The 15,046-nt window shown below is 45.0% G+C and overlaps 1 protein-coding gene across 1 annotated transcript; it reads right to left on the reverse strand.

Annotated features, from left to right (window-relative positions):
* Positions 1-8,717: 8,717 nt before the first annotated feature.
* On the reverse strand, positions 8,718-14,758 carry RPL38 (ribosomal protein L38). The gene is made up of 4 exons (XM_056550664.1): positions 14,665-14,758; positions 12,061-12,121; positions 9,886-10,008; positions 8,718-8,784 (listed from the first exon to the last, which is right to left on the reverse strand). The coding sequence occupies exons 1-4, from the start codon at positions 14,665-14,667 to the stop codon at positions 8,759-8,761; spliced, it is 213 nt and encodes a 70-aa protein (XP_056406639.1). The 5' UTR covers positions 14,668-14,758; the 3' UTR covers positions 8,718-8,758.
* Positions 14,759-15,046: the final 288 nt, after the last annotated feature.

Here is a 15,046-nt window from a genome sequence, read left to right on the forward strand (position 1 = left end):
TCTGCTTTATCTTGAGAGGAACACCGACTGGAATACTTCATATTAGCATATTGAGCGAGACTCCATTTCAAGGCTTCAGATTAAAGACTTCCGTCTTGCTTTGGAAGATACATGCTAATTTGACATAAAAAAAGATTTTTCACATTCACACACAGCACCGCAAATGCTTTATTGGGGGAAGGGCTCATCTATTTTTTTGGAAGTTTATTATTTTTTTTTCCCCCACCCTACACCGCCTATTTCTGGCTGCTGAAGCTAGAATGCTGGCGGCACGAGCCTGTATATTAGACAGCTGCCTGAGGTTGTGATAACTGGAGGACATGGGGGATTACGGTGCTTATTACAATGGGGTTTGTGTGTAGCGGTAATGATGTCAATGAGTTTGTAAGTAGATGTCCTCCAACCCACCGAGGCCCAACAGGCAGCTGCTATGGGGCTCTTAAAGAGGGGGCCCAGGCCTGGTTGGTCTCATACCCTTTCTATTGGGTGGCAAGTCCTTGGTCCTGCTCCCGTGATATAACGCGGGGTTACACGGTAACCCCGCATCATATCACGGCGGGCCCAGCGTCATAGTGAAACCGGGACCCGCCGCGCCGATCGCGCTATTAACCCTTTAGCCGCGCGCTCAGAGCTGAGCCGCGCGGCTAAAAGTGAAAGTAAAAGCTGCCGGTTAACTAAGTTGGCTGTTCGGGATAGCCGCAGCGAAATCGCGGCATCCCGAACAGCTTACAGGACAGCGGGAGGGCCCCTACCTGCCTCCTCGCTGTCCGATCGCCGAATAACTGCTCAGTGCCTGAGATCCAGGCATAAGCAGTCAAGCGGCAGAATCATCGATCACTGGTTTCCTATGAGAAACCATTGATCAATGATCGAGATCAGTGTGTGCAGTGTTATAGTACTATAGGGGTACTCCGGTGGAAATCTTTTTTTGTTTTTTAATCAACTGGTGCCAGAAAGTTAAACAGATTTGTAAATTACTTCTATTAAAAAATCTTAATCCTTCCAGTACTTATTAGCTGCTGAATACTACAGAGGAAATTCTTTTCTTTTTGGAACACAGAGCTCTCTGCTGACATGATGACCACATTGCTCTCTGCTGACACCTCTGTCCATTTTAAGAACTGTCCAGAGTAGGAGAAAATCCCCATAGCAAACATGTGTGGCTCTGGACAGTTCCTAAAATGGACAGAGATGTCAGCAGAGAGCACTGTGGTCATGATGTCAGCAAAGAGCACTGTGGTCAGACTGGAAAGAACAACTCAACTTCAGCAGCTGATAAGTACTGGGAGGATTAAGATATTTTAATAGAAGTAATTTACAAATCTGTTTAACTTTCTGGAGCCAATTGATAGGGACAAAAATAATAATAATAATAAAAATCATTTTCCACTGGAATACCCCTTTAAACCTATGCCTTTGTCCTAGTCACCATAACAGCTGCATGCACAGGACTTGCTGTAGAGATCACGGGGTAACCCTGAGGGCGGCACATGGCATCAATTACAGTACTGTACACAGCTGTTTTGCATAGGACCATGGGTACATTTTTTGTTTTTTTTTCTGAGGCTATAGCTGTATTTTTAGGACTGCATATTATTCAAACTTTTGTCACCCAATCTTTGTGTGAAGCTTACAGTTCTAAAAATAGAAATGTGCGATGGTAAGGTGCTGCAATACACGCGCCAATGTCACTTATTTTAGCTTCGGTTCCATGGAAATGAATTTATGCAGAAGTTTCCCATAAGGTTATAGTAGGATAGCACTGGGGCTGCGCTGACATCTAGTGGTGGTTTGCTTTGTTGCATCGCCGGATCTCTATTTACCAGAATCAGGTATAGGGTGTGTTAAATCTTAAAAGGGGTACTAAATCAACCGGTGCCAGAAAGTTAAACAGAATTGTAAATTACTCCTATTAAAAAATCTTAATCCTTTCAGTACTTATGAGCTGCTGAGGTTGAGTTGTTCTTTTCTGTCTAAGTGCTCCCTGATGACACCTGTCTCGGGAACCTCCCAGTTTAGAAGCAAATCCCCATAGCAAACCTTTTTTACTCTGTGCAGTTCCTGAGACAAGCAGAGATGTCAGCAGAGAGCACTGTTGCCAGACAGAAAACAACAACTCAACTTCAGCAGCTGATAATTATTGAAAGGATTAAGATTTTTTAATAGAAGTAATTTACAAATCTGTTTAACTTTCTGGAGCCAGTTGATATATAAAAAAAAAAGTTTTTTCCTGGAATACCCCTTTAATCCTTCCCGTACTTAGCTGCTGTTACAATGCACAGGAAGTTCTTTTCTTTTTGAATATCCTTTCTGTCTGACCACAGAGCTCTCTGCTAACATCTCTGTCCATGTCAGGAACTGTCCAGAATAGGAGCAAATCCCCATAGAAAACCTCTCCTGCTCTGGACAGTTCCTGACATGGACAGAGGTGTCAGCAGAGAGCTCTGTGGTCAGGCAGAAAGGAAATTCAAAAAGAAAAGAACTTCCTATGGATCATAACAGCAGCTGGTAAGTACTGGAAGGATTGAGATTTTTTAATAGAAGTAATTTACAAATCTGTTTAACTTTTTGGCACCAGTTGATTTAAAAAAAATAATAATAATGTTTTCCAGTGGAGTACCCCTTTAACCCCTTAAGGACCCAGGGTTTTTCCTCATCACCTTCTAAAAATCCTAACGCTTTCAATTTTGCACATAAAATTCCATATGTTGGCTTATTTTTTGCGCCACCAATTCTACTTTGCAGTCACATTACTCATTTTACCAAAAAATCCACGGCAAAACGGAAAAAAATGAATTGTGCGACAAAATAGAACAAAAAATGTCATTTAGTAACTTTTGGGGGCTTCCGTTTCTACGCAGTGCATTTATCAGTAAAAATGACACCTTCTCTTTATTCTGTAGGTCCATACGGTTACAATGATTCCCTACTTATATAGGTTGGATATTGTTGTATTTGGGAAAAAAATCATAACTACATGCAGGAACGGGCCGTACGGGCCGGTATGAGGGCTCATTTTTTGCGCCATGTTCTGAAGTTTTTAGCGGTACCATTTTTGTATTGATGGGACTTTTTGATCATTTTATTCCTTTTTTTCATGATATAAAAGTGACCAAAAATACGCTGTTGGACTTTGGAATTTTTTTGCGCATACGCCATTGTATATTATTATAGTTTGGACATTTACGCACGCGGCGATACCACATATGTATATTTTTATTTTCTGTTTTTTTTTTTTATGGGAGAAGGGGGGTGATTCCAACTTTTATTAGGGAAGGGGTTAAAGGGGTTTTTCACTTTTTTTGCAGTGTTATAGCTCCCATAGGGACATATAGCACTGCACACACTGATCTTTTACCCTGATCACTGTAAAGCCATAGCTTTGCATGGATCAGCAAGATAGGGGCTCGATTACTTAAGCCTGTAGCTCCGGCTTGGAGCAATCAAACGCCGATCAGACGCGGCGGAGACAGGTAAGGGGGCCTCCGCTCGCGTCCTAGCTGATCGGGACTTCGTGATTTTATGGCGATGTGCCAATCAGCCCGACTAAGCTTCCGGGAAGCGTTTAATTCATCAGATCGTTTCTTTTATTTTTGAAAGACCCTTTTTAACTCCTTCAGGACATAGGGCGTACCTGTACGCCCGGTCCCGGTGTTTAAAACGGGGTCACACAGTGACACACCGGGTCACACCGGGTCGGCCCCGGCTGCTAACGATAGCCGGGACCCTGGGCTAATAGCGTTCGGCACCGATCGCTATTAACCCTTTAGACGCGGCGATTAAAGTTGATTGACGCATCTAAACGGTTAATAGCGATCGGTGCCGCACGCTATTAGCCCAGGGTCCGGCTATAGTTAGCAGCCGGGACCGACCCGGTGTGACCCCGTTTTAAACACCGGACCGGACGAACAGGTACGCCCTAAAGGCGTTCAAAAGGATCTTTCAAAATTAAAAGAAGCGATCTGATTGGTTGCTACAGACAGTTGATCAAGTTTTCCTCAGCACAGGTTTTGATGAATCTCCCCCTATAAGTCTACGGGGGCGGAAGGAGATTGTATTGAGCTGGGGAGTGAATTGCAGCTTTTCTGGATGGCCCCGTAGACTTTCGATACCATGCTGTACAGGTATGACTAGGATTTACACATATATATATATATATATATATATATATATACACACACACACTGATCCCTCAACTTACAATGGCCTCAACATACAATAGTTTCAACATACAATGCTACAGAAAGTCCAGATCTGCAAAACATGTCCCAGCTGGAGGAACTGACCAATCAGAATGGGCATTTTACTGGTAAATCACCTCTATTACTGAAGTGTATGCACTGACTGGTGTCTGGTAGCGCCCCCTACAGTACAGGGAGGAACTACAAGTTCTGTACTACTCCTTACCTGTGCCAGGGTTAGCTGCTCCTTTGGACACCAAGTAAGGGTGGCTCCATTTGGGACACTGTGTATAGGACCCTGAAGAAGCTCCTGTACCCTACACAAACGATTGTTTCCCAGGAAGTTCTTTTTCTTTTTGAATTTCCTTTCTGTCTGACCACACCGTTCTCTGCTGACACCTGTCCATAGCAGGAGGGGTTTCCTATGGGGATTTGTTCCTGCTCTGAACAGTTCCTAAAATGGACAGAGGTGTCAAAGGAAATTCAAAAAGAAAAAAAACTTCTTGTGGAGCATACAGCACCTGTGAAGTACTGGAAGGATTAAGATTTTTTAATAGAAGTAATTTACAAGTCTGTTTAACTTTCTGGCACCAGTTGATTTAAAAAAAAAAAAAAAATTTTCAGGGGAGTACCCCTTTAACTTCTAGTCAAGAGACCCTTCTAAAAAGGATGGATTGTGCATAATACAGAACCCCTTATGCTCATTCTGGACTATTCTATGGGTAAGGGCTCTTGAACGGAATGGTATTTCATGCTTACAAAGCCAATGTATTGTAACTAGAGATGAGCGAACTTACAGTAAATTCGATTCGTCACAAACTTCCCGGCTCGGCAGTTGATGAATTTTCCTGCATAAATTATTTCAGCTTTCAGGTGCTCCGGTGGGCTGGAAAAGGTGGATACAGTCCTAGGAGACTCTTTCCTAGGACTGTATCCACCTTTTCCAGCCCACCTGAAAGCTGAACTAATTTATGCAGGATAAGTCATCTACTGCCGAGCCGAGAAGTTTGTGACGAATCGAATTTACTGTAAGTTCGCTCATCTCTAATTGTAACACAAGCTGTTCCTTATCCCATAACTGGCTTCATATGACAGGAGATGGATGCGATGGGAGTCATTTGAGTTACATTACTGTGTTATGTCATTATAGAGACGCTAATGGGATTCACATCCCAAAAGATGCTTGTGCCAAGAGGTCAGAGGTAAACATGGCTGCCAGTGGTACTCATGCTGGGGCACTTCATTTGGCCTCCAAGGCTGTATGGCCACACTGACCATGGATGACCTGAGCAGGACGTAATGTAGTCATTTTAGATGACCGGCCCTGTTTTTATATAAACAATTAAAAAGTCTATAGTGCTGTACAGAGATTTCCCCATCTTAAAGGGGTACTCCAGTTGAATTATTATTATTTTTTTTAAATCAACTGGTGCACCTCTGTCCATCCTTCCAGTACTTAGAATTTCCTCTGTAGCATACAGCTGCTATTATTTTTTAATTTAGTTTGTCTTGTCCACAGTGCTCTCTGCTGACACCTGATGCCCGTATCCGGAACTGTCCAGAGCAGGCGAAAATCCTCATAGCAAACCTCTCCTGCTCAGGACAGTTCCTGACATGGACAGAGGTGTCAGAAGAGAGCACTGTGGAAAGACAAAAAGAAATCCAAAAAGAAAATAATTTCCTCTGTAGTTCAGAGCTGCTAATAAGTACTGGAAGGATTAAGAATTGTTTCAATAGAAGTAATTTACAAATCTTTTTAACATTTTTTTGTACCAGTTGATTTAAAGGACATATGTAGTGCACAATAACTTATCCCCTATTCCAAGGATCACGGGGGGGGTCCGAGTGCTGGGGCCCCCCGGGATCTACTGGACGGGGCCGCAGCAGTATGCTGGAAAGGGGGCGTTCCATCCCCGCATGGCGTCTACCCCATAGAGATACATGTAGACATGTAGGGGGGGGGGGGGGGGGGGGCGTGTCTGTCACAGCTTTCTGCTGGGGACGAAACTTCACTTTCTGCAGACTGCCGCGGCCCCCAGCACTCGGACCCCCCGCAATCCTTTGGATAGGGGATAAGTAATATCCCCTATCCTTTGGATTGCTCCTTTAAATAAGTGTTTCCCACCGGAGTAACGCTTTAACCATGCTCCGTTATATAGGAAGCCAATGAAGAGATAAGCGAACTTACAGTAAATTCGATTCATCACAAACTTCTCGGCTCGGCAGTTGATGACTTATCCTGCATAAATTAGTTCAGCTTTCAGGTGCTCCGGTGGGCTGGAAAAGGTGGATACATTCCTAGGAAAGAGTCTCCTAGGACTGTATCCACCTTTTCCAGCCCACCGGAGCACCGGAAAGCTAAACTAATTTATGCAGGATAAGTCCTCAACTGCAGAGCCGAGAAGTTCGTGACGAATCAAATTTACTGTAAGTTCGCTAATCTCTACCAATAAACCTGTTAAAGACCAGGCCTAAAGCTTCTCGTTCTGATAGTCAAGTGTTTCCCAACCAGGATGCTTCCAGCTGTGGCCAAACTACAACTCCCAGCATGCCCGGACAGCCTTTGGCTGTCCGGGCATGCTGGGAGTTGTAGTTTGGCCACAGCTGGAGGCACCCTGGTTGGGAAACACTGTTGTAGTCAAATAACTTATTTGCTCACTTCCCCTATAACTTTGATCACTTAGCAATGCTAAGACAGAGTTCCCATTATAGCATTCCCGGGTCATGTCCCATTGCTTTCTGCAGAATAAACTTGTTTAAAGGGGTTCTCCGATGCCCTACCTTCCGGAGCTCCGCTCGCAGCGTCCGGAATTACGCCGAACTCTGTGCAGGCTTCCGTGTTCGAGACCGCCCCCCTAGTGACGTCACGCCCGCCCCCTCAACGAAAGTCTATGGGAAAGGGGCGCGACCGCACAAGGGAGCCTGCACAGAGCTCAGAGTAATAAACTTCCGGACACTGCAAGCGGAGCTCCAGAAGGCAGGGCAGTGGAGAACCCCTTTAATCTTTCGGCAGAATACTCTGGGCCCGGCAATGTCAGCATGGTCCTAGTGCCGACTGATTCAGTAATGTGAAGCCAGCTGATCGTCCCGCACAAGCACTGTACACCTACCCGCAGGCCTAAATTGTCACTGAAATGCACTCGCTCCAAGGTGGCTTTCATTTGTACACCTGGCGCACCCCCCCGATCCGCTGGATTTACTGACGCGAGAATCCTTTAGTTCATCCAGCACAAGAAACATTGGCAGAGCTTTACACAAGAGAAGAGTAGGAGCCAAATTTTGTAAATCTCCCCCATTGTGTTCATTAAGGACCATGTTAAAGGAGATGTCCGATGCTCACTTCTCTGCGGCTGGTGATAGGCCGGTGATAGGCTGAAGCTCCGTGTGACGTGCCGGGCTAACCGGAAGTAAGAAGAATACAGCCCAGGGACCGAACACCTGTCCCGGAGCACCGGGGGAGCCTAGGCAGGTAAGAGAAAGCTTATATTCTCTTTTTATTTATTTTATTTTTGCAGCCCGGAACGAGAAGTGAGCACCGGACATCTCCTTTAAATCCTTCAATGATGCAGGATGTAAATGTATGTCCTTTTACGGTGGTATTTAATGCACCAGGATGTACGTTTACGTCCACCGTAATTAAAGATGAGCGAATTTACAGTAAATTCGATTAGTCACTAACTTCTCGGCTCGGCAGTTGATGACTTTTCCTGCATAAATTAGTTCAGCTTTCCGGTGCTCCGGTGGGCTGGAAAAGGTGGATACAGTCCTAGGAGACTCTTTCCTAAGAATGTATCCACCTTTTCCAGCCCACCGGAGCACCTGAAAGCTGAACTAATTTATACAGGAAAAGTCATCAACTGCCGAGCCGAGAAGTTTGTGACGAATCGATTGTGTGGATGTCCGCCATTAACCCCTCAGATGCAGTGATCAATACAGCAATACGGCATCTGTGGCAGTGCAGGCACTAAAATGGATGATCGGATCGCCCGCCGCAGGATCTGATCATCCATAATGGCGGACGGAGGTCCCCTCACCTGCTGGGGGTCTTCTGCTCTGGTCTGAGAGAGCTGACATCAGAAGGCGTCCACGAGATCCATAATGGTCACATGAATTGAGGCCGTCTGTGCCAAAGCAGCTTGTTATCTATATTGCTAGTTCAAGAAATGATGAATTGTGCCAGATTTATACCATAACAGGAACATGTACACCACTATCTCCCAACCAAGGGGCCTCCAGCTGATTCAAAACTACAACCCCCAGCATCCCCACATGCTTAGAGATGTAGTTTTGTAACAGCTGGAGGCACCTTGGTAGGGAAACTACACAATAGGAACTTCCGTCCAGCAGGAAGGGGGAGAATATAGAGGTGTAGCCCACAGCAACCAATCAGCATCATGTTCGGTTACCATAAGTAACAAAACCCCTTTACTGTAGGACCACGATACAAGGCAAGCAAACGCCGTTCAGGAGAGTCCCTTAGGTTACCACCCATGAATTGCCCATGAAGTGTGAGCCACATAACCACAGGACAACAGATTCTTTTACATTTTTATTGTACAAGAGGTCGGGAAGCAAATTTACTTCAGTTCTTTCACAGACAGACCTGCAAGGAGGAAGACAGAATCATTAGAGAGGTTTATACTAAGATAATGCAAATCTAATGTAGAGATAGTCTGCAGACATCTAACAGAGTGTGATCATCTGCAGACACTACATCTGATGTATAGAGATCATCTGCAGACACTACATCTGATGTCTAGAGAGATCATCTGCAGACACTACATGTAATGTAGAGAGATCTGCAGACATCTAAGAGTGATAATCTGCAGATACTACATCTAATGTATAGAGATCATCTGCAGACATCTAACAGAGCATGATTATCTGCAGACACTACATCTAATAGACATCACTGGGGAGACTACATCTAACGTAGAGAGATCATCTGCAGACACTACATCTACTGTAGAAAATATACAGAGCGTGATCATCTGCAGACACTACACCTGATGTCTAGAGATCATCTGCAGACATCTTACAGAGCGTGATCATCTGCAGACACTACATCTAATATAGACATCACCGGGGAGAAACTACATCTAATGTAGAGAGATCATCTGCAGACACTACAGCCTTTAGCTGTCCGGGCAAGCTGCGAGTTGTAGTTTTGCAACAGCTGGAGGCGCCCTGGTTGTTAAACACTGTCTCAAGGCCACACCGGTGAGGACACTGGTTATTTTGACTGGTCAGGACTACAGCACAAGGACTAATACTTTCTGTAGAAGTCACTAGATATAAAAAGCCAAAACCCATATACCGAGCTCCTGTCACATGATGCTGCTCCACAACCCCACCACTATATAAACAGGCCATGTAATGCTAGACAAGATTTAGTTGCACCAGGAAAATCATCATTCTCTACCAACCCCTCAAACAGGACGACATATACTGATCCAAACCTATGAGACTGAACCCTCAAACCAGAAACGGATCGGTCTGCAGCAAACGTTTGCGGTCTACACACCAGGGCTCCCGGGTAGGTTCACACCGGTCATTCTATGTAGGACACTTTGTAGATTTAGTTGCAGATTATTTACTAGAAACACTAATGGAACCTAAAGATAAAGAAGCCTGTCCCCAAACATTTCTAGCCTATCCCGTACAAGGCAGAAGATGTCACCAGAGGGGCCCTGTGCGCACTCACCAGGAGGTAGAGACTGTTTGAGCTTCTCTGCCTTCTCTTTGTCTGTTATGACTAATGTGTACAAGTACTTGCTGCAGCGAACCTTGAATTTCACATTGTCCTTGTTCTTCTTGATCTTAACAGCTGTATAGAAGATAGAGTAATATATTTATATATATTAAATTTTTATATTTATAAAATTATATATCATATCATCTATCCCATCCATATATAGCATCATGACTGTATGCGGTTAAGAAGAACTTAAGTAAAACACTACATCATTGTTCCTATTAAAGGAGTAGTCCAGTGCTGAAAAACGTATCCCCTATCCTAAGGATAGGGGATCAGACCGCTGGAAACCCCCACGATCTCCTGTACGAGGCCCCAGCTCACTGGCCAGAGAGCGCGTGTTGACCACAGCACAAAGCGGCAGCCGACACGCCGCCTCAATACAACGCTATGGCAGAGCCGGAGATTGGTGCGGTGGTCGACATGCCCCCGTCCCGCGAGCTGCCAGGGCCCCATACGGGTGATTGCAGAGGGTTCTAGCAGTCGGACCCACCGCAATCTGAAACTTAACCCCTATCCTTAGGATAGGGGTTACATTTTTCAAGACTGGACTACTCCTTTAAGGTTAGGGTCACATGTAGAGATGAGCGAATTTACAGTAAATTTGATTCGTCACGAACTTCTCGGCTCGGCAGTTGATGACTTATCCTGCATAAATTATTTCAGCTTTCAGGTGCTCCGGTGGGCTGGAAAAGGTGGATAGTCCTTAGAGACTCTTTCCTAGGACTGTATCCACCTTTTCACGCCCACGGGAGCACCTGAAAGCTGAACTAATTTATGCAGGAAAAGGCATCAACTGCCGAGCCGAGAAGTTCGTGACGAATCGAATTTACTGTAAATTTGCTCATCTCTAGTCACATGTACAGCATATTCTGCTGCATATAGTTAGGAAAATCAGCAGCAGAAAATATAACATTCACACACTGTATTTTGCTGTGTAAGTCTGACCCTACCCTTAAGGGGTATTAAGAGTCAAGTGTCAGACCAGGAGGGGGTCGCTGTGAGTAGGGGTCAGAACTCAAACACAAGGTCCCAAGCTTTTGCCTTGAACAGAGCACCGCCACCCTCAAAGATCCAGGGTCCCGTTCTATCCTAGTATTTCCCTACCAGGGTGCCTGCAGTAGTTTCAAAACTACAACTCCCAGCATGCCCGGACAGCCGTTGGCTGTCCGGGCATGCTGGGAGTTGTAGTTTTGCAACAGCTGGAGGCACCCTGGTTGGGAAACACTGCCCTATCTTGGAGGGGGAAGTATCTAACTGAATACCGCCCATGCGCTTTCAATAGCTGCTGGTCTCCAGAGTCAGCGCCAGTCCCACTAAAAAAGAAAAGCAGGTTTAGTCGACTTCAATAATGTGTATCGAAGCCTTAAAGGGGTACTCCGGTGGAAAGCCTTTTTTTTATTTTTTAAATCAACTGGTGCCATAAAGTTAAACAGATTTGTAAATTACTTCTATTTAAAAATCTTAATCCTTCCAGTACTTTTTACCAGCTGTATGCTACAGAGGAAATTATTTTTGTCCACAGTGCTCTCTGCTGACACCCATATCAGAAACTGTCCAGAGCAGAAGAAAATCCCCATTGCAAACCTATGCTGCTCTTGACAGTTCCTGACACAGACAGAGGTGTCAGCAGAGAGCACTGTGGACAATACAAAAAAAAAAAAAAAAAAAAAAAACAAATTCTCTGGCTTAAGAGTAGGTTGAAACTAGAGATGAGTGAACTTACAGTAAATTCGATTCGTCACGAACTTCTCGGCTCGGCAGTTGATGACTTTTCCTGCATAAATTAGTTCAGCTTTCAGGTGCTCCGGTGGCTGGAAAAGGTGGATACAGTCCTAGGAGACTCTTTCCTAGGACTGTATCTACCTTTTCCAGCCCACCGGAAAGCCGATTTTGCTACACATTAGCTTTAATAGTTAGGAGAATACGCAGCAGTAAAATACGGCACATGTGACCCTACACTAAAGGGTAGAGGTCAAAAACCTGAGGTGTCAAGAGTTTTAAATGCGCTTATATACTCCGACCATAATAAACCATTTTTATCAGGATGTGTCCCATTAAGCAGCGCCCTCTAGTGGTCACATCCCGCCCAGCACCCACCCCACATGGACCCCCATTACTTACACTTGGCATCTTTTCTCCTGGCTGTCAGCAGGAAATCTTTGATCTCTTCAATTTTGCGAGGCTGAAATGTAAATGGTCAGAAGTCAGACGTACAGAACGGTCACCTGACACCCCACGAACGGTCACCTGACACCCCACGAACGGTCACCTGACACCCCACGAACGGTCACCTGACACCCCACGAACGGTCACCTGACACCCCACGAACGGTCACCTGACACCCCACGAACGGTCACCTGACACCCCACGAACGGTCACCTGACACCCCACGAACGGTCACCTGACACCCCACGAACGGTCACCTGACACCCCACGAACGGTCACCTGACACCCCACGAACGGTCACCTGACACCCCACTGACTTCACAGGATGAAGACCCAGCAGGACGAGTACTATGCCACGCTGGAAGTTGGTGTAAAAAAGGGGCACATAAGCTAAACTAATGCCATCCACAAGTCACACTACTCCCAGCATGCTAAGCAGCACACATACTGGAACATCCCTAATGGGGTACTCCGGTGGAATTTTTATTTTACTGTTGCCAGAAAGTTAAACAGATTTGTAAATGACATATACATATATATATATATACATATATACATACATATATACATACATATATACATACATATATATACATACATACATACATATACATACATACATATACATACATACATATACATACATACATATATATACATATACATATATATACATATACATACATACATATATACATATATACATATATACATATATATACACATATATATATATAATAATCTTAATCCTTCCAGTAGTTATTAGCTGCTGAATACTACAGAGGAAATGCTTTTCTTTTTGAATTTCTTTTTTGTCTTGTCCACAGTGCTCTCTGCTGACACCTGATGCCCGTATCAGGAACTGTCCAGAGCAGGAGAAAATCCCCATAGCAAACCTATGCTGCTCTGGACAGTTCCTGACATGGACAGAGGTGTCAGCAGAGAGCACTGTGGACAAGACAAAAGAAATTCAAAGAGAAAAGAATTTCCTCTGTAGCACACAGCCGCTAGAAAGTACTGGAAGGATAAAGATTTTTTTTTTAATAGAAGTAACTTAAAAATCTTTCTGGCACCAGTTGATTCAAAAAAAAAAAAAAAAAAAATCCCACCGGAGTACCCCTTTAAGGCATGAGCTGTGACAAGCCTATGCGCCAGCACAACCACTACTAGACAGTACTACAAATCCCAGCAGGTCTACCTGTACAAGCACTTTACCAATCCCATGTTAGAAACTAATGCAATGGTCTCTAAACTATGTTGCACAACTACAACTCCCAGCATGGCCGGACAGCCAGCGGCTGTCCGGCAATGCTGGGAGTTGTAGTTTGGCAACATCTAAAGATCCACAGTTTGGAGACCACTGCAGTAGTTTAAGTCAGCTTGAGCCATACAAGACAAGCCAATGGCAGAGAGTTCTCTTATGCACTACAACTCCCATCAGGAATCTCACCCAATGGAGCTAGAAGCCTATATGAATGCCAATGCATCTATACAACCAACTGCTATTTAAACCACATTACTACAACTCCCACCATGCACATCACCCAATGAGACCGATGCCATTGCATGTAGTTGAAAAAACACCACCAGCACTGCTATCTGACTCCGACACTACAATGAGTACTACAACTCCCACCATGCACATCACCTAATGAGAAAGCTTCTTGAGAGACTACAAGGACGTCATAAAATCCACCCAAATCACTACTACTCCCAACTTTGACAACTGTAATCTGAGCAATACTTACTACACTGCTTAGTACTACAACTCCCAGCATGCACATCACCCAATGAGAAAGTTTCCTGAGAGAGACTATGAGGACATCATAAAAAGCACCCAAATGACTACTACTCCCCCCAACCAGGACAACTTATGAGCTTACACTTACTATACTGCTAAGTACTACAACTCCCAGCATGCACATCACCCAATGACACAGAATACTAAAGAAACCAACACAAATGCCATTGCATCCCCTTGAACCACACGACTACTTTCAACTTCTGCTATTAGAACCACAGACACTACAACTCCCATCATGTACATCACTGAATGAGATACAGGTGTACACTATAGAACAGTGTTTCCCAACAAGGGAGCCTCCAGCTGTTGCAAAACTACACTTCCCAGCATGCCCGGACAGCCGGAGGCTGTCCGGGCATGCTGGGAAGTGTTGTTTTGCAACCAGGGTGCCTCCAGTTGTTGGAAAACTACAACTCCCAGCATGCCCAGATAGCCTCAGGCTGTCCAGGCATGCTGGGAATTGTAGTTTTGCAACAGCTGGAGGCACCCTGGTTGGGAAACACTGCTATAAAATTTACCCATATCATACACTACCCCCCCCCCCCCCCGCCCCCAACCAGGACAACTGCTATTTGATCCATACTCACTACACGGGTACTACAACTCCCAGCATCCATATACAACAGGGTTTACTAGGTAGATTTAGCATAAAACGAACCCAGATCATTGAACCAAACCACACACTACAACTCCCATCATCCCCAGTATAATGTTACACATGGACCAGTAAGAGGCAGAAGCCGGGGGTCACTCACCATGCTGCAGCTGTAATCCAGGGACCTGAGGAGAAGAGACAAGAGTCAGAGCAGAACACCCGACACCCAAAAAAACACCCGACACCCCATCATCCCACCCCCGGGCACCTCCACCCACCGCCTACTAGCACCGGACACCGAGGATGGACACAGATTCTCCGGGGCCCGTACTCACCACTGAGCCGCTGGGAACCAGAAAAGAAAGGAGCGTCACTTCCGGAATCCGGGACTTAAACCCCAGACGGCGGCCGGGGAGGGTCAAACTACAGGGGAAACGCGAACCAACCCGGAAGTAAATAAAGGCTAGGGAACCGTAGGGGGAAAAAAGCGTGTGTGAATGAAGGAATAAAGTTATTTGACAATATAATAATAATAATTACTA

The sequence above is a fragment of the Hyla sarda genome, chromosome 13 (assembly GCF_029499605.1).
Source record: "Hyla sarda isolate aHylSar1 chromosome 13, aHylSar1.hap1, whole genome shotgun sequence".
NCBI lineage: Eukaryota > Metazoa > Chordata > Amphibia > Anura > Hylidae > Hyla > Hyla sarda.